Source organism: Siniperca chuatsi, linkage group LG21 (genome assembly GCF_020085105.1).
Source record: "Siniperca chuatsi isolate FFG_IHB_CAS linkage group LG21, ASM2008510v1, whole genome shotgun sequence".
NCBI lineage: Eukaryota > Metazoa > Chordata > Actinopteri > Centrarchiformes > Sinipercidae > Siniperca > Siniperca chuatsi.
The window spans coordinates 9,515,412-9,535,141 of record NC_058062.1 but is presented as its reverse complement, the minus strand read 5'-3'; the positions used below and the strand labels follow the sequence as shown (position 1 = coordinate 9,535,141).

The 19,730-nt window shown below is 42.4% G+C and overlaps 1 protein-coding gene across 2 annotated transcripts; it reads right to left on the bottom strand.

The window, feature by feature from the left end:
- Window positions 1-1,135: 1,135 nt before the first annotated feature.
- On the bottom strand, window positions 1,136-18,113 carry s1pr2 (sphingosine-1-phosphate receptor 2). 2 transcript variants are annotated; one of them, XR_006376145.1, is made up of 3 exons: window positions 17,195-18,113; window positions 2,738-4,310; window positions 1,136-2,143 (listed from the first exon to the last, which is right to left on the bottom strand). XR_006376145.1 is itself a non-coding variant. In XM_044180636.1 (2 exons), the coding sequence occupies exon 2, from the start codon at window positions 4,176-4,178 to the stop codon at window positions 3,063-3,065; it is 1,116 nt and encodes a 371-aa protein (XP_044036571.1). In that variant the 5' UTR covers window positions 4,179-4,310; window positions 17,195-18,113; the 3' UTR covers window positions 1,136-3,062. The 2 variants fall into 2 exon arrangements, 1 of the variants encoding a protein (XP_044036571.1); XM_044180636.1 differs by having other exon boundaries at window positions 1,136-4,310.
- Window positions 18,114-19,730: the final 1,617 nt, after the last annotated feature.

Below are 19,730 nucleotides of genomic sequence, written 5' to 3'. Positions count from 1 at the left end.
TCCTCTTATTATTGCCCATTAAAATATCAAATAAGGAATTACGTTGTAATTTAGTCTATTTGTAATTTATTACAAAGATTTATTAAAGCCTATTTTTATTGTACAATTAGTTATTACTTAATGAAATGCTTTAATTACTATTTTCGTGACACTTGTGGTCCTCCATAGTCTTGCAGTTGTAAAGTATATGGAGAAATCATCCTTCAAATATGTGACGTTGTATGCCTACTTCACCACAAGGTGGCACTATGTCACTGAAAATAAGAGTCTTCTCCCTTTCATATTGTACATGCAAATCCAACCTGGCCACATTTACCATCAGTTTCCTCACATAAGCAGTGATCAATTTTCCATATAGTTTACGCAGGTGTGTGTGTGTCTGTCTGTAGTATATTTACATTTAAGTGTGTTGTTTTTTTTTTGTCCATGTTTAGTTTTTTAGTATAAATTGTAATGTATTCAAAAAAGTTCTATTTTGCAGGGACCAACCCACATCGGTCTTGTGTGCTGACTTAAATGTTTTTGTGTATACAACTTAACCTACAGGTTTATGAGTCTGATGTCATATCCTGCAGAGCAATGGAAAGACTTGGCAGACTTCCCAGCAGCGCAGCCTCCTGGGGCTGATTCAGCTAATGTTCCCACCCAGGAATCCTGGACGTCTGACAGGAAACAGGCCTAACTCTCCCAAGGCCACTATAAGTCAGCCTCTCCCTTCACCCCAAGTCTCCCCCTTACCCGAAAACCTCTCCCGCAACCTTTCTTTATGCTTCTCTCAGACAAACTTATCTTACAAATAGACATTCTTCTTCACTACACCCCATTTTCACCCTCCCTGCTCTTTGCCCAGCTTTCCATTATAGCCCTATCTTGTTTTAGCCTTCAAGCAAGTGAACAATTTTATTTGGTAAGAGAGCCGTGATTAATGACCAAGCAGCATTTGCATGCACAATTTGGGGCTTTCATGTTGAAGCTAGTGTTTTTCTGACCTTGTCAGAGCATGTTTGGATTAAATGCTGCATTACGAATACTTCTCAGATGTGAGCACAATAGGAAGGCATCTCAGGACCTGCAGATAAGCTACAGCTACAGTTAAATTTGTTTACATCTCAGAATTAAACTCAAACACAAAAAATGGATTCTTTCAGTATTTCATTTATTTTATAAAAAGGGAATGCAATTAACAAAATGTTTATGTACCTACATTAGTGTTTCAGATTGTACCGATTTAACACAGGCAGCGTGCTACTGGACACATAAGGCTATTGCACACGAGACATTTCATACAACACAGATCATACATACTGTACAAAGATACATACACACATACATAGTTATTCATGTATTTATCATTAAAAAAAATCAGGCAATACAATGAAGTGATAGGTACAAAGATTAAAACACCTCTCCATCTGAAAAAAACTGGGGGAAAGCAAACATCACTGAAGCTGCCAAAGTGCTTTTCACCATTTCTACTTGGTCATCTAAATGTAAAAGTCAATATTAAAACACTGAGGAAGAGAAGACTTTTAAATGTCTCTCTACAGGAAGAAGGTTAGTCTAACCCTGAACAACAGGAACCAGACTACGACAAACAGGACTTCCTATGGCTGAAGGAAGCTGTGTGTTGTACCATGTCAGAGAATGAGAATGAAGCAGACCTCCCAGGAGGGCAGATCCCCCCTGTGTGTTTGAAACCGGATCTTCTCCTATTTTGCGAGGGGTCTTTGGAGTGTTGAGACGTGTTTACATTTATAGTTGCACAAGATATATGGCTAGCAAATTAAACCAGGATGTTAACAATAAATTCTTGTTCATTGTGCTATTTAAGACTTCACAGTGAGAGTGACCTAACCTGTTCATCCCACTCTCTGCTCGTCAATGACTTGGTAATTCAAAATTATGATCAATAATACTGTCAACAATGGAGCGCCTGCCCCAAACACTTCATACATACATTCAGCCTAATTCCCCAAGAGGAAGGCACAAACAGAGACAGCACATTGCTGCTATGTTGCTACAACACTGTCAGGGCATCAGTCCCATTAGTCAAAGCTACAGGACAGCTGTCATTGAGTAAGATTCATCAGTGCCAACTCAGTTCAGGAAATGTGCCTTCTGATTAGGCCTTCCTCGACGGAAACTGTTAAGATACAAAAGACAACAGTAAAAGCAAGAGGTACAGATTATGAGGACAAATGAGGGAAGGAGTGTTAGTGATGGGAGCTGGAGTATATCATCAGCGCTTACAAATAAGTTAGAATTTCATGCATTAAATGTATGCAGATTATGTAAGTTTGTTGCAGTTAATCAAATGGTTTAAGCAAGGTTATATAGGGAATATATAGCCCTGGTTTTGTTGAGGGAGCACTTGTGATAATTTGGCCTCTGTGGAGTGCAGTGCTGAGTGAAGGTGATCACTGCCTCCAGCTCTGTAAAGAATGAGTGATGAATCTGTAGGCCTAATGTATACATATATCAGTAAAGAAGAGTAATGTGGTTCAGCCTTACAAAGGACAACAATCTCTGAAGTAATCTGCAACTCAATGCAGTTCTTGAAAGGCCCAAAACAAGTCACCATAACTATGATATTATGCATGTTATGTTTCTATTTTTGGCTTTTAATACGGGTTTACATGTTTAGAAAGAAAAACAAAAACAAGATGACAGGCATATACATGAAAATTGTTGTGAGTACCCATGAAAAAACTATTTCCACATTTCTGAAAGTTCTCACCTACGAAATTGGTTTCCTCTTGAAACATTGTGTTTTTCCTCCTGCTGCATGGGTGAATCGATTGAATGCTGATTGTGAATTCACACAATTTTGATTGTAATAAGAAAAAGTCTGCATTTTAGAATGTGTCTCAACAGACAGCTATGTCGCAGCCTTGCCAGGCATGTCAGTCCAGGCTGTGCTTGCTTCTTTTTTAAACATCTCTCCATCTCATCACAGCTCCTCTACTTGATCTCATATACCCACACATGCTCTCGCACTCACATACACACACGCATACACACATACACACACACGCATGCACTCTGATGTGTTTTCACCATATTCAGACACAGGTGGTACAATCTTGCATGATGGGAGTGGTCTGGTGTTCATGTTTGTTGGTGCAGTGTTCCAGAGAGCTGGAGCTCTTTAGAAGGACCAGACAACGGTCTGAGGGCCGCCCAGTTTGCAGCACCCCCCAGCAGCACAACACACGCAGAAACTCCCTTCTCATGTCTGTGCTGCGCAGCGTGTAGATCACTGGGTTAAGCGCTGAGTTCAGAGTGGCAAAGCCAAAAAAGATGTCTGCTTTGGAGAGGATCGGGCAGAATTGTATCCTGCAGGATGAATCTAGGATGAGGATGGTAAAAGCGGGCAGCCAGCACATGATGAAGACACCCAGCACTATAGTGACAGTTTTCAAAAGGGCATATGCCGGTGAGTTGGTTGCTTCCTGGTGGCTGGAGCGTACAATCAAATAGATCCTCACATAGAGAATGACAATAGAGAGTAGTATGAGGCTGAAAATGGTGACAACAAAGAGGATGTATATCTTTGAGTAGAGTGGCAAAACGGCTGAGCATTCAGGGAGGTTGTTGATGCAGTTCCAGCCGATGATGGGAAGTCCTCCAAGCAGGATGGAGGTGACCCAACACGCTCCTATCAAAAGGAACATGCGGCATGTTTTGGTTGAGCCGTACACCTTGACCTTTGTGATAGCAATATAGCGCTCAATAGCTATCGCCAGCAAGCTGAAAACTGAAGCTGCCAGAGCGATAAACGCCGTGCCCTCCCGGATGAACCACTGCACAGGCACCAGCTCAAATGTCCTTGACCCTGACAGAAAAATGTTGGCTATGTAGGCCGAGCCAGCCAGCAGGTCAGAGAATGCCAGGTTGCCGATGAAGAAAAACATGGCAGAGTGGAACTTCTTGTTGCGGCAGACAGCAATTAGGACCAGCAGATTCTCCAGGATGATGATAGTGCAGAGGATCACAATGACAATGTTGAGGGTGGTGAGCTGTTTTTTACTCTCAATATGTTTATCAATCTCCTTGGAGGTCATGTTCTTAGCAAAGGCATAGTAGGAGTGGATCAGACTCCGATTGTAGTATTGGGAATACTTGCTCTTCATGGTGACAGGGTGGCAGAGCACAGTGGCTTTACGGCAAAGATTCATTCACACAGTGGAGTTGTGCAGAGTGTTTAAGCTGATAATCCTTGCCTTTAAGGAAAGGACAGGAAGAGGGTCCAGGCTGGGAGGGAGACTGCCTGTCCCACAGTCACATCTAAGGAGCTCTATGTGGGTCACCTGCAGACACACAGAAAGGAAGAGAAGATCTGGGTTACTGAGAAGGGAAATTTTGTTGCATACATCTTTAGCAAAGCAATGCACATGCCACACTCAAAGTCCCCTAGCAAAACAAAGTACACAACAACCTGTTCTCAGTCTGTACAGTGGAAACATTTTCTTAAATTCACTTAAAGACTCCATTGTAAAAGTCAGAGTGGAGGAACAGCAATAGGCCAGAGCTTTAAAATGAACACGCCTAATTATCAAATATCGTTGAGGTGACCTAACTGATACACAGATTCAAAATGAAGAGCTGGCATTTTACATTTTAAAATCATCAATCACATGACAAATGAACACACTGCACTCACTAAGTCCATTTGTTACATCCCAAACTGAACACCCACACTGGCAACAGTTGCAGCTTGTTGCGCTCTAAAAGTTATGGAAAGTAATAATCCAGTGGCTCACAAGGGAGTTGTATGTTATCATAAAAAAAACCTTTCCTTTTTTGGATGATGAACCTGTGCAGGCAGAGATCATCTTCAGGTAGAAGAATAAGTACTCTGTGAGGCAGAGTGCTGGTGCTTAGACAAAAGGCTATGCTCGCAGTCTAAAGGGGACATTCCACTAACCCTGTCCGAGCACTCGGCTGTCAACACACAGCATTGTTGTGGGGAGCGAACCATTCCACTCCAGTGAGCTACCTCTTGAAACTTCAGCATAGCTTGTGGATCAGCCAGACTTCTTCATCCTGACCCACCCCTTCCAACCAGTTCACAAACACTAACAGCAAATCAAATAGATACCCGAGAGGAAAAGGTGGGAGCTCCCCTCAATTTACGAGAAAAAGCTTTGTGAGACTTGATTGTGGTGCATCAAAAGCAAATCATAAATCAGAATAATAACTATAAAAACACACAATGACATTATGACTTATGGAGCTTAATGGGAATATGTTGTTATTGTCTGATGTATCCAATGACAGAATACATAAACAAGCTTACTAGTGTGAAACCAATGCAGAAAAACTTTGACCTAATAAGGTGTAAAGTTTTATAATGACGCACCCAAACCAATTTGGCTTCAAATTACTCAGAAAAAAACTTTTCAAGTAGAAATCTAAAATGGGCTGCAGCTACAGGGCTGAAAACAAAGGAAAGTTGGAGGCTCTGGAAATCTAATTAGAGGTGGAGCTGGTGTCTTAAACCTATCAAAAGTAACAGGATCCCTCTGCAGGCCAGCTCCAGAGGTAATTGAACACTGATGCTTCCACTGCTTGTCTTTCGCAACTAGCCTCAACGGCTGCAGCAGCTCTTAAATGGAAACCTTTAGTGGAAACTGGGGCTGAACCTCTTCTCTGTTCTGCTGGGCATGAACGCAAAACCTGAGAGACTGAAAGATGGAGAGGGAGCAAGACAAAGCCAGACAGAGAGCATGCATGTGGAATGGCATCTGGACACAAAGGCAAGAATCTGAAACATCATTGTGACGTCCACGCACAGAAATTCATCCATGTGACGTGTTGCACCGCACAGAACTTGAGTCTGCACGTGCACAGAAATCACAGACACGGCTAATTGTTACAGACAAGAGTAGTGTGGCAAAGCATTCCCCTGCATCCAGGCAGGTTCGACACACAGCCGCTATTGGTTACCAGAAATAACCAGCACACTGTGTCCTCCAGCAGGAACAAAGAACAATAGTCTCCTGTGTGGAGAGCATTACCCTTCAGCCCTAATAATGGGACAGCGCATTTCCATTTGGCTGCTGCTACTGTATCATAGCAGAAATGTATTTACAGTTGAGCACTCTCTTATTAGGACAACCTGCGCAACCCCCACCCCCCCATCCTTTTTAGCTCCATTAATAGACACAAATAGGAGGCTTGAGGCTGAGCACATGTGCCAGCTGCACCAGCATAATTACATTAGGTTACATTATAGCAGCCTATAATGATTTTGTTCATGAAAAAGTCAGCCGATATAGACCAGCTCTGTATCTCCACAGTACGCACTGGTTTTGCTTTGCTTCATCTTGGTATTTCTCTCAGCTCTGCTCAGTTTTCCCAGTACAGTTCTCTCATGTATTGTGTAGACAGCTCAAGGTCCTCCTGTCACCTCCTCCCTGGCATCTCTCATCAAGGGATTTCACTGTGTGTAGGAAACCTGACGGGCTGGTTTGCCTACAGCACCGCCTCGCCGCAGCCCTGCCCTGTGCCATTCAGATGTTTCCACAATGATTGGTCGACAGAAGTGCAGACTTCCTGCTGTGTAAGACCCCCCCCCTCCGACCCCCCGACCCATCGTCAAAGTTGTGCCCTTTGTTCGACCAAGACATCACGGTCACACTTCCACAACAGACATAACACATTGTTAAAAATGTTGTCATGCCATGTCAACTAATGACTCCTTTTCTAACTAACACAATAAGATGTTGTGTATTATTACCTGTATACACGAAAAAGTGTACACTTTTGCAATTAATGGACATATGCATTAAAGATATATTTCAATGTAACTTAAATATAATTTATGTAAACTTAGGTTGCATAAATATTCTTTATTGGGTCTCTGTAAATAATATAAAGAGGACAGTCTAAACCTGCTCTATAGGAAAAGTGCAATGAGATAACTTCTGTTATGAATTGGCGCTATATAAATAAAACTGAATTGAATTCTTTAAAAAGAAGACTTAAGTAAACTTAAAGTGTTACTTTGGGACAACATATTCAAGTACTTAAGGGCAACTTTAATCGTTCTCAATTTCTTCTTCTATGACTTATGACATTATGTAAATGCACTGACATATTATGTTGAAGTAATGCATATACATACGTTTGCAGATGTTGAAAATACATGTACTTTTTTTCATGGGGACAGAGATGATGGGAAATGTTTAGTTTCAGCAAATTCAAAGTACAGTGATGTAGGTGAAGGTGTAGAGAGTTCACAAGACAAATATCCTGTCTGGATTTTACAGCAAAGCTCAGACATGGTTAGACAAGGTGAGAAAAGAAACAACTGCAGACAAGACGGTGAAAACAAAGGAAGTCAAACAAGAGACAGACACCTTTGACAGGATATCAGAAAGCTTATGTGAGCCTTATCACCAAAACTGTAACTGTTTCTCATCATTTGAGAAATTATGCAGAGATGCTCTTATGGTGCATGTTCACACACGTCACCATGTGTGTATTTAAGATTTCCACAGCTATGCCTACTTTTCTCAACCACACATACAGATGGGACCACAGTTGCAAACAGCTGCATATAGAGCCTAGATTTTCTAATATCCAAAAGATGATTCAAAAGGGAGTGATGGTTGCTGCTGAAAGCTGACTCTTGTTTTCTCCTAATCCTAACAAGGGACAGAGTTCCCCTCTCCATCATGGGACTGACAGCTATACAAAAGCCTCAGGTGTTTTTCCCAGAAACACCTGATAAGCCCCAATTAGCAGAGCGTCTGCTCACCAAAAAACAAGGCAACGCCGCCCCATTATACCACCCGCTACCAAGGTTATTATAGTTTTGTATTTTTCATTAGTTTTTATTTCCTTCTGACTTTTTGTTTTCAATTTCAGTTTAGTTTTAATTAGTTTTTAAAGAGGGTTTGCTAGTTTAGTTAAGTTTTTATTTTCTGAAAATGCTTAGCTTTAGTTTAGTTTTTATTAGTTTTAATGTTAAATGTAATATGGGGTATTTGTCAGAGGCGAGATTCAAAAAGGTCAGAAAAAGTATTGCGTAATAAAAACTCAACAAAACATCATACTACAGTACACTACATGCGTACTGCCTGGCTTGGCTCTAATGTTAGCTTCTCTTTCAGGATAGGGGGGGTGGGTGCTCTCCCTTACCTTGTTAAATTAAGCTAGGTCAACCTTCTTGTGCAATTTTTTCAAAAGGACTTTCAGATTTGTGGGATTTTTCCCTTTGAGCAATGTTTCACATATTTTATCACCTTCCACTACTACAATGCACTGCTTTTATCTGTGGAACAGTCGTATTCAAAGTTATCCCAAAAAGGACTCTGGTGCTTTCTCCTGACTTTTGCCACCACCATGATGCCAGCTGTGGCGTGGACAGATTGGAAGATAGATTTCATATCCACCTGAAATACTAGGCTTGTGTAGTATGAAATAAATTGACAAAGACAAAAACTACTGTTTTAGTTAGTTTTGTGAACACACATTAAAGCCTTGTTTTTATTTATTTATTTATTTTTTTCACATTTAGTTTTTGTTATTTTGTTAGTTTTCGTTAACGAAAATAACCTTGCCTGCTACCTGTTACACTCTACTTAAACCTGGCCCCACTTTATCTAAGGAAAAGCACTAAACCTTGACAAAACATGCATGCCCACATTTCCGTGTACACACACTCACATGTACAATCTCCCCAAACATTTTGGCTTAGATAACAGCAATGACAAACCTTTTGTTTGGACAGTTTACATTTTCAGCTCATCTTGTTTGTTTACCAAGAAGAATCACTCAGTTTTGCTGTTGAGCAGTTTGTGGTTTGAAACATCCTGTAACACATCTTTCTCCATCTCCTTTTCACGCTCCCTGCTCACAAGCTGCTGTAGTGGCAACATAGCACCAATCCAGCCTCTTTTTTCACAACATGGCCAAGTGTTTCTTTACAGTATCTGCTCTAAAAATAGCCAGTAGCATGAGACTATAGCAGAAGGTCCTTTTTGTTAAGATTATAATATAAAGTGAAGTTAATCATTTACACTTTCCATTTTAAGGAGATTTAATGACTTCCTGTGCCCTCCAAGAGACACCCGGCCTTTCTTCTGGAGTAGATTTAATTTCTTCTCGGTTTTAAGAACACCCACAAGGTAATCCATCATGGATACACAGAAAGCATCTGTGATTTGTTCTTTCCTGTTCACTTTCACAGCAGTCAATGGTGGCATCAGTGTATATACTTATCTCTGAGAGCGCTTTGCTATAACTGTAAACAGAATCTGTGTGCACCTTTCTGTTCCTTGTGTCCAGCATCTTCTAACTGGACGAAATATAAGCATTTCAGCTGAAGTAAACCAAAAGCTTTGAATGTAACTTCACGGAGTGAAGGTACAGCAGAAGAGATGTGGTGCCTATTAGGAAAATTCCGTGCAAAGCATAGCAACGTAGTCAGAACTTTTCCCCAGTCAAGTGTTGACATGTCAGACATGCAGGCGAAAACGCAGCAAACTATTACCACCACAGAGTTTCACCACTGCTACCACAGGAGTGCAATTCTAAGGAAATGACTAAACTGAAAGATGCATGCAAGAACACCTACAGTTGTTCTCTACACTTTTCCGTTTCTTAAATTTTATCAGCAACACACTATATGTCCTTTACTTTACACTGACAGCTCAGTACTCCTCTACTACTGCACACATGGGCCCGTTAAGGCAGGCCTTTTTTGCTTTGATCAGCTCCATGCAGTCACACTGCACTTGCAGAAAACACAGGGACGGACTGTGTCTGCTGGCAGTTGGTTGCATTGTCCCTCTGCCGCTCTATCCATCACTGAGCCTCAGGGCTCTGTGTCTGAAATCTTTTTACATCTGCAAAGCAACATTATTGATTGTCCACAGTCAATTTCCAGGAAAAAGCATTCATGTTTCCAGCATCACTGTAAGTGGGATAAAGCGGATTCATGTTGCTGCTGTGGCATGACTGAGCTGCATCCTGGTCCTTCAAATGACTTTGGTCACAGCACAGACTAAATAGTCACGCACAGTGACGCTTATTTAGGAGTATCTCTTCTATAAAGGTCAGAATAAACCCAGAGCTGCCTGAGCTCAACTTAAGCTGTTGCTGTTATCGCCGGGACATTCCACGCTGCCGAAAAGCTCACTGATAAAACTGATGCCCAAAACAGTGAGGATGAAGATGCACACCTGATGTGAAGACAACATTCAAAAACATACATGTTTGAGGTCAAACAAAGCACAGAAGCATCAGCAACCTCAACTTCCTACTGTGGTACAAAGTAGCAGTTCTGTTAACCAAGTAGAAATGCATTCACTCTACACACACCTCAACCTAATACTAGACATTTACAACACAAAATGTATATATTTATAGATGATAACTGATATTTCCTAACCCACCGGAAATCGAAGTAATAAAATCCTGAGAGACAGAGAGGTTCTGGCTGTGTTTTCACACACTGTAGCCCTGTACTCAAAAGGACAAAAGCGTGGGCTGAGGATGGAGGAGTGAAATACAGGCTAAGAAGTCATCAGGATCTGTTGTTTGGAAACACCGGTGGCTCATGAAATCACCAGACAAATGAAAAATAGGGGTTTTAAGGGTAAGTGCAACCAAGAAAGAAAAGAGCTGCGTTATGCTGTAACTTGCACAGTCGAGAGGCAAAACAGACGAAGATGTGAGATGGGGGCCTGCAATATCTCATAGTTTGTAGCCTGGAGAGGAACTCAACTGGGGGAACAAACTTAACAGGAAAAAAAAACGTAACAAAGAAATGTCTGTAACTTGCCATAGACATACAGATAAACATGCTACAGACATACTGTACATACATCACATCCTGTGTGACTAAAATAAAAATACAGAAGTTTATTGCTTTGCATCAGTGTCATGATACCTGCATTATGGCATCAGATGAGTAGCAAAGAACAAAACAGTTCCTTTTTACTGACAGAAAAAACAGTTCCCTCTTGTTTTTTCACTCTGTGTTCAAGGTTTAATTTTAGCTCCAAAAGCAAACCTTCCACTCTCTTTGTCTGTTATTATGCTAACACAATCACGCTTCGTTAAAACACATATAAGCTGCTAGATATTAGAGAAGTGGGTGTCCCCAATACATGAGCTTTCATCATATAATTAGGGATTACCCTTTCGCTCGTCAAACAGTTTGACAGTTTGGGTACAGCCTCTTGTGAGGGGTCCAGTCTGTCGACACAGTTCAGTCAGGAACAGTGACTCGTCTTGTTTTCTGTTCCTCTCCTCAGTCAGTTAATCTCTGCAACTTTGCAATGCTTTATTTGTGGCAGCTGTTCATGTGCCGTGGCACTTAGAGTGACAGTGAGAGGAGCTGGAGACAAAGAGCTGCATAAAGAAGGGCATCATACAGCCTCAGGAGCCATAACCCACATGACCGGCAGACACCCCCTCCCCCAATCTTCCCCTTTGGGGGGGTGGGGGATCTCCAAGAGTAGCGCCTGAGAGGCAATTACTGTAATACCTTCATCCTTGGACCATTCCTGTCAACTTAAGTCACTGGCTTCCAAATTATTCATGTTTTTATATCGCTCTATTTTGCATACTTCCCTTTCATGCTGCTCCCTGATTTGCAGAGCCACATCATCCTCACTCTAACACCCCCTCCTCCCCTCGTATATTTCAAACTTCACCACAAAGATCAAAAGACAAGGCCACAAAGAGGTGATTAAATGCACATCAAGAAAGATTTATTCAGCACACATCTGGTGCAGACATGTTCCTATAGCCCCCTATTAAAGACTTCATTACAGCACATACTGTGCAATCAGCTCTCAATTCAGGAACCTCTGGAGCTCTGTTCCAAGAAACTACTTTCTCAGAACAGTTTATGTTTCCTCTTGTCAGTGCAAAAATGTATGTGATTTTTTATTTGGTTTTACTGATAATTTTAAAAAAAATCGTTATCATTATCCCTTGAAGACACATTTATGTATTTCTACAGTATGCATGTAGAAATGTGCACTGAGATTTGCTCAGCATGAAAAAGTGAACTATTCTCAGAATTTAAGTTTTACATGGAATAGCACTAAATCACACATGCTCAGTTGTGAGTTTGTAAGCAACCTTAATACAGATGCAGAACACGTGTGCACTGGCTGTTGTGATGCAGTAATAAGTTAGATCAGGTCTGGCTGGCTTGGAAACCTCCGGTCTGAATGCTTTATCAAGTTTCAGCCACTCTGCCCATATCACACCTTCCAATGTTCTTGTCTTTACAATTAGGTCTCCCCTAATGAATGGCTTTGAACCTTCTTTTAGGTCTCTTTTGTCCTGGCTCCCTGCTCCTAGTCTGCTCTGTTGCTATACCTTGAACTCTACCCCTTCTCATGTTCTGCTTCTTTGGGAAACTGTGAGGTTGCCGTGAGAGAGCTTGTGATTATTTGTTGCATGGTGTGCCAATGAACACGAGACCTGACAACATCAATGCAATTGTGCACTGATAGTGTGGAGGATTGCTGTGACTGTGACACTCATGTTTGTTCCACTGTTGCAGTGATCTTCAGTGCACTGAGCATCACAGATTGTCACGGGACAGCATGCAAAAAAAATCTAACACACAGCGAAGGAGAGGAGGGAAGGCGCTGGCAACAAAGCACTTGTCTCTGCCTAGTACCCACTGATGAGATGATGAATTGATGGAGGCCCTCCATCTCTCCTCATGGTCCAGCATAGGAAAACAACTCCAGTCTCCTCTGGCAAACACAGATCCATTAAACACAGCTCTGTTGTTGGAGAAAAACATGGTTGCTTGGAGAGGGAACATTGTTGTGTCCACACAGTCCACAGTTGTTCCTCAGTATTTTATACAATTTAAGAATTTCTTGCTTTGAAGACCAAATTTATTTCTTGAAAAACTCTTGATGTCAACATCAATTGGCCTCTCTGGCTTGAGGACAGCATATCTTAAACTATAAAAATTATTTGCGCAGGGCCAATACAGTTACAACCTGCATTTAAAGACCAGTTATTGTATGCATGGAAAGAGACCCAAGGATATTTAATGTTACAGAGTTTTAGAGGGATGCTATGTCTGTTTTACTTCTTGGCACGAGTAAAAACATTTAAAAAGAGAAGGCCCCACAGTACACAGCTTGGCTTTTTATGCAGCTTTACCGAGGCCTATGCAAGGTTTCAGTAGAGTGGCTTGCCAAGGAATATTTTGCAAAAATAACAAACAGGTCAGTGAGTATTGCTGTGGTGTAGTTTTTCAGTATGTGACAACAGCCACTTGACTTTGACCAAGACAAGGCTCATCTGAAATGGACATGTTTGAGCAGTTGTCATATTAGTAGTAAACAGAATCCACTTCCACTCAATCTGTCTGTTGCAATGGAGCAGTCTGGCCTCTTTCATGACCCGGCTTGTGTTTGGCTGGAGATTAATTCCATCTATCATGTCTTTAAGCCTGGAAAGACTGAAGCTGAGGCCCATACAGGATAAACAATCTTAATAGCTCTTTCTAACAAAACAGGCCATCACAGCTATTTTGCCTTATTTTTAAAGTATGTCAGTCATTAGAAAATCTGAAAGAGCTCATTAGGAGGAGAGACCAAGTTAACGTTCAGTTCCAAACAAAACGAATGGCTCTCACTGGCTGCATGGGGCAACTCAAAATCCAAGAAAACTGTCTTACTTCTGGATCTGGGAGATGGGATGTTGAAGTAATGCTGTTGAGTTTTCCAGCTGCACAAAGAAAGCTGACTGGATAACAAAGGCTTCCAAGAGAGAAGAAGAAAGAGGAGGAGGAGGTCTCCAAAACCACAACATCTTCATGTGTACCTGCTCCAAGATCACTCTAGAGCGAACGCTGAGAATAACCAGAAATCAGGAAACCACAACATGACCACACTGATTAAGCCTGCTGCTAGAACAGACAGTATGAGGTTGTTCCCATTCCACCCATACAGTTCATAATTCACACTGTATAACCTAAAGAGAGGTTGCAAAGTGCTGCCGATCCCATCCAAAGCCACAGCAGTAGCCAGAAAGCTTGTATTCAATCTACTTGTCATTGTCTCTGAAATATGTATGATGTTCCTGTCTGATTCCTGAAAAATGCAGTCAGAGCTCTAAAAACCATTTGCAGCATTATTTCCAACTAGCAGCATTTTGGAACGAGGGCTGGTCCAAGCTTAAAATGTGACAGAAGAAGAACAGCCTTCCCCACCCCAGAAAGCGTCAGGAAATTCTGGCATGCTGCTACAAGCATCAGCGCCTGGTCATGGGGGGTCTTATAGTTTGTCCAAGTCCCTCAAGTGGAAAAGGAATGTAACAGGAGACATTAAAGCTAATGGATTCGTCCATTGGTTAAAACACTCTCCTAAAATAGTCAGAGCCACTTTTTTCTCCACAAAATATCAGCTTATGTAAATGTTTATATAATAATCAGAACAGCACTGACAGCATGTTCTTGCAACGCAGAAAGGTTGTTTTGAAGAGGCAGACAGATAGAGCAAGTAAGTGTGCATGTGTATTTCTCTACCTGCCAACAAAGACAAAATGGGTAAAAAGCAAAGGACGCCATATTAATTTCTCTGATCTCAGACACTCCCAGCTCTTGGCTGTGAATCAGAAAGCTACATGCTGTTGTGACTTGCGCTTCGGCAACTTGCGAACAGAAGGCGTTTATTTTGCTACAGCTGCCACACCCAAAGAAAGTGTTTTTCAGGCAACGGGGAGTACCAGCTACAACTCTGAGCCTGTAGAACCCAGATGGCTGTCTGCAGAACAATATCAATATCAGAGAAAAGCACAAAAGAAATGTGCAAACACATGCATTGTCTCCTATGATCTGCCAAGGTTACTATTCTTTTTTGAAAGTTTTGTATTAACCTCTGACTGGTTTCATTTAACCAGATAAATGCTATAAATAAATAGATAAAATTCTCGCTGCTTCCTATTAGCGGACTGCTCTCAGGTCCGAGCTGAAACCTGAGCATCCTTCAGGGATCGACACCACCCACCCCACAACCCATCCCACCCTTCAACCCCCTAGTGACCTGTTCCATTAAAAAACAGAGTCCTGCAAATCCAGTTCCCACTGCTGAATTACCATTAATTTATTTATCCGTCCATGCACTTATATATCTATTTATTTATTCAGCTCATCTATTTGTCTTCATTTCTCACGCTATCCCTGGCAGTTCCCATTGAGAAGGGTTCAATTACGGCAGTCATCTTCTAGAGGAAAACAGGGCCACTGACTGAGCTGGGTCAGCAACACACAGATCCTCAACTCATGATGTCATGGGCTGCTGCACTGATCCAGTTTGCCTGTGCTCTAACATAAAACATTTTAAAGTTCCTCTAAATAGACTGGTAAGACCACTGGTAATACCATGTGTGCTCTATGTCTGTGAAAGGCTGCGTGTGCCTAAAGCACGGAGTGTCTGGCCAATAAGTTGACGCTGTTCACCACACCCTGAGGTACTCTCGCCCAGGCCAAGGATGGTGAAGTGTGAGGAAGCCTGGCAGCGGTCAGGTGTGGTGGGGCGGCAAGTGTTGTTCTGGTGCAATGAGCCATGTGGTCACATGGGGTGAATGCAGACGGCCAGCAGTATCGTGCCCTGTCTTCATCCGGTCCAAGGCATGCTGGGAGAAGCACCTGAGTCTAAAAGCGGCCATGCATGCCCCAAACAAACCAAGCTGCTGACAGGGCCTTCAACACTTGATAGTCCTCTCTTAATGCTGCTGAGCGTGCTTCCTTTTCACCCCCTACTCGTGATGTTATCACAGTAAGATGTTTGCCAGTGTTCATTCAACAGGCTTTGCAGCATCAGTGTGCATTTGAGAGTTTAGTTTCTCACCGTGTAACCTCAACTGTGGCTTGAGATAATGCCAACACAAGCCTTTGCAGTTTCAGACAGCCTGCTAATGAGCACAGCCCTGTGTAGACTGAACTAGACCAACCACAGGATAGAGGATGATGGATGGGGAGCTTTATCTGGGCAATAAACATTAGTTCCTCCACCTTATCTCTCAGTGATTTGAGGATTCTCCCACAACAGGATGCCTCATGACTGGACTGCTGACACCTATGTATCCCTCTCTGCAGGGTTTACTCTTTTGGACACAAGGGAACAACATGCTGTTTGTTCAGTATGGCCTTATAGTGATAAGCAAATGTAACTACAAGGCCTACAAAAGAGGGCACAGACTGAATGTCCAAAACGACTTGAAACTTCATTCCAATATACAATTACAATTCACTTGTCTATAATACAAATGTATGTTATTGTGACAGTGTATTCAAATTGATATTCTTATATTTTGCTCATTTTAAATCTCTGACAACAATATACTGTAGTCTGTTAAGACCTTGCTTGTTAAAGCTCTGTGCTGCCTTCCTCTGGAGCACATCTCCAACCCCATGAGATTAACTCTACTACATGGGGATAATGGAGGCTTTTGTCTTATTAATACATCCTTTCAAAACAATGCCTTCTTCAGAGTGATGGATGAACAAGCCTCAACAACATCGGAGGGGTCAGAGCGGGAGGGGGGCACAGCAGGCTGTGCAACGGCTCCAAGGAACTGTGTGTGTGTGAAGGCCCCTGCGAGGACGCGCCTTGGGTGCACGCGGCTCATCTCAGCCTCCAACAACAACTATAGTCCAGACCACATGATTATAGATGCAGGAAACTGCATTGACCCCCCCCCCCCTCTATGATCGACAGCTGTAGCCATGTGTGTTAATATTTAACACCACACACATGTTATTCATTAAAACACACACTGAGTTTAACAAACGCAGCTGTCACACGGAATCTTCAGTATTGTAGTGCTCTAGTGTTTCTGCTTGTTGCAAGTAAAAGTGCAGAAGCGGCTTGTTGCCTAATGACGGCCATTCTGCGGTCTTGACATAGGTAGGCTACAGATATACGAGTCAACGTCACATTTCGAGAAATGAGCGTGTTTGTGTACATGCAGTTCATTACTAACGCGCTTGATGGTCGTTGATGTAATGAGAACCTAGTGGAGTTCACGAGCGAAGATTTTTTTGTTTTTGTTTTAAAGTCCAATAAATGAACTAATTTAATGTTAAACTGTACAGTATTTTACAGTAGTGCGAAGTACACATCAGATCCTTTTGTTAGGTTGCTACAGCATATGCAGAGTGTCACACTTATTTTGAGAAGTTGCCATTACTTACCCCATGAGAAAGCTAGTGGAGAGCAGCGAAAAGACGCTCCAACAAATTTTGGTCTCACATGTGGTCACCAGTTTCCACAAATGCTGTGTCAAAGTTCAGCGCTTTCCTCTGCTCCGGGGTCGAGCGGCAACGATGACAATCAGAACTTTGGTGGAGGACTAGACGGCGTGTCCTGTCTAGTCATTTGGTAAATCCATACCGGGCTGTGCGCCACGGAAGCGGTACAACGATCTCCCGAAAGCGCGACGAGTCCAAAAAACGAGGACGGAAGAATGCCAAAGAAGGCCTTTTAAAAATAGAGATCGCGCTTTCTCTTTTGTAACTCTAATCCAACAGTTCTCCTGATTGTCCTCCTGCTCTCTGGGAACAACAGCTCCACGGGGCTGTGGAGCGTCAGGAAGGCGCGCACACAATAGGCTACGCGGTCACACACACCCACACACAAGAGAGACAGATTGTATGGAAACGTCATATAGGCCTACCCATAAAGCGTCGGGTCTCAGTGTCGAAATATAATGTGGATGCGGGTTTGTGGACAGCAATTAATATGGAAAATACTTTTTAAGCCTATTTCTGGACCTTTTCCCCACTCCGGAGCACACAAATGAAGTCCAGATGTTCCACCTCTTCACTTCCTCTTTTCTAGCAGATCCCGGCATGAACAAGAGTCCACACTTTTCAACTCATCCTCGCTCCGTTTCCCTGGATAGCAGTGGCCAGCTGCAAATGCGTACAGCTCTATGACATTAATTAATACATTCTCCAGTGTTAAAGGAGCATGACAAATAAACATTTGCATTTGAGCTGGTCCTACTCCCATTTTATTTGTTGTTTCTAATGAGTCACTTCACATTTATTCCTCAGGTCTGGGTATAGTAATAAAGAGGGTGAGGTAAAGGTATAAGTCAGGGCTTGTTAGTCATCAGGGCTGCACCTAGAAGTACAGTGGGGCAGGTGCTGAAAGAGCCTGTATCCAACCCCAGAGGAGGTAATAATGTCTTCACAGTCATTACCCTGAAAGCCAAAGTCATCCCAAGTGGCTATGATGTCATGTGTCTGTGATAAGAAGAAGGAGCTGCATTATGTTGTTGTAGTATTTATTAGTTATCTTACAAAACAACTAGGAGCTCCCCGACTTCTGTGCTGAAGACATTTGGATTTGCTTCAGGAACTGTGGGTCCACCATCAACGTTTCTGAAATGTTCCAACTTCATGTTCTACATGTCTGACAATTACTGTTTGAGACGAAAGATGCTAATGGAAATGGAAAATGAAAGACTTTGGTTGAGACAAAACAAAACTGTTGAGTGTGATGAATCAGAGCTTTACTAATTTTTATATTTCCTCTTAAAAAGACCACAGCCCACAGCCCAGGAAGCAGATGGTACGTCTTCAGACTCACACATGTAATCCTACCTGGCTGAATGGCATCAGAGCACATTACACAGGGAAAGCACCTCCCTGCTCATCATGCAGTCTACCTACGGGGCCGAATGAAACATCCCCAACGGAAATACACCAGCAGTTCCCAAAGTGGTCTTGATGTGTCTGGTCTCTACCAAACACTTTCAACAGCTTTGACTCATGTTGTGTCTGCTGATGGTTTACAGGGGGAGAAAGGATCAAGATTGTGCAATCCACTCTCACCACACTCATTCCTGCTGCCCACACAGCAGCAGATGGCGTGTGAAAAGTACTCATTTTAAAGAAAGAAGAACTACTTGTGAAAAAACTTCGCAATACTTGGAGTTGCCAAAATCTTTCAACCTGCAATCTCAGGAGATGGGGACAAATTTAACGGTTTAACGGTGCATCATCTAAGCTTTTGTTGTTCACTGTACTCTCAGAACTCTCAAGTGCTGGCAGGTTGAATGAGCAGTGTGTAATGGATGTTTAGTTGACAGACTTTATGGACTGACTTCTCACTGTCAGTGGGTTTATGATGGGACTCCTGCTCCGCTAAAGCTGCCCAACTGCTGTGTCTCTCACTAAGATTTTAGGGGAGGGGTCAAGAGCCCTGACCTCACTTCCTGTTAGGGCTCCTCACAAGCATTCCATTGTCTGTGAGAATGTGCATGGGCTCAGGGGACTCTGCACATCTGGCAGCTGTTATTAGCAACCTCTTGTGCCCACCCCCCACCCCCCGAGGAAGATTACTATATGTGCTGGTGGATGTGCGCCCCACAATGCACCTCAAAATAAACTCTCTGGGATAGTATTGTTTTATGAGCCACTGCTGTGTTGCCACAACTTGTGGAATGAATCAGGTAGAAAGTGCCAGTCTTTAAAATGACATTTAAAAAATTTGTCTCTACAATAACACGAAGCAATGTTAAAGCAATAATTAGACATTTTGGGAAATATGCTTATTTACTTTCTTGCAGAGGGAAAGCTGGTTAGCTTAGCTTAGCACAAAGACTAAAAACAGGGGGAAACAATTAGCCTGCACCTGTCTGCCAGCACCTCTAAAGCTCTCTAATTAACACATTACACATTGTTTGTTTATTCCGTACAAAAAGGGGGTTATGCGCCAAAC

Excerpts from the sequence above, each read along its gene's own strand:
- s1pr2 (XM_044180636.1), bottom strand. The coding sequence starts at position 4,178 with ATGAATCTTTGCCGTAAAGCCACTGTGCTCTGCCACCCTGTCACCATG.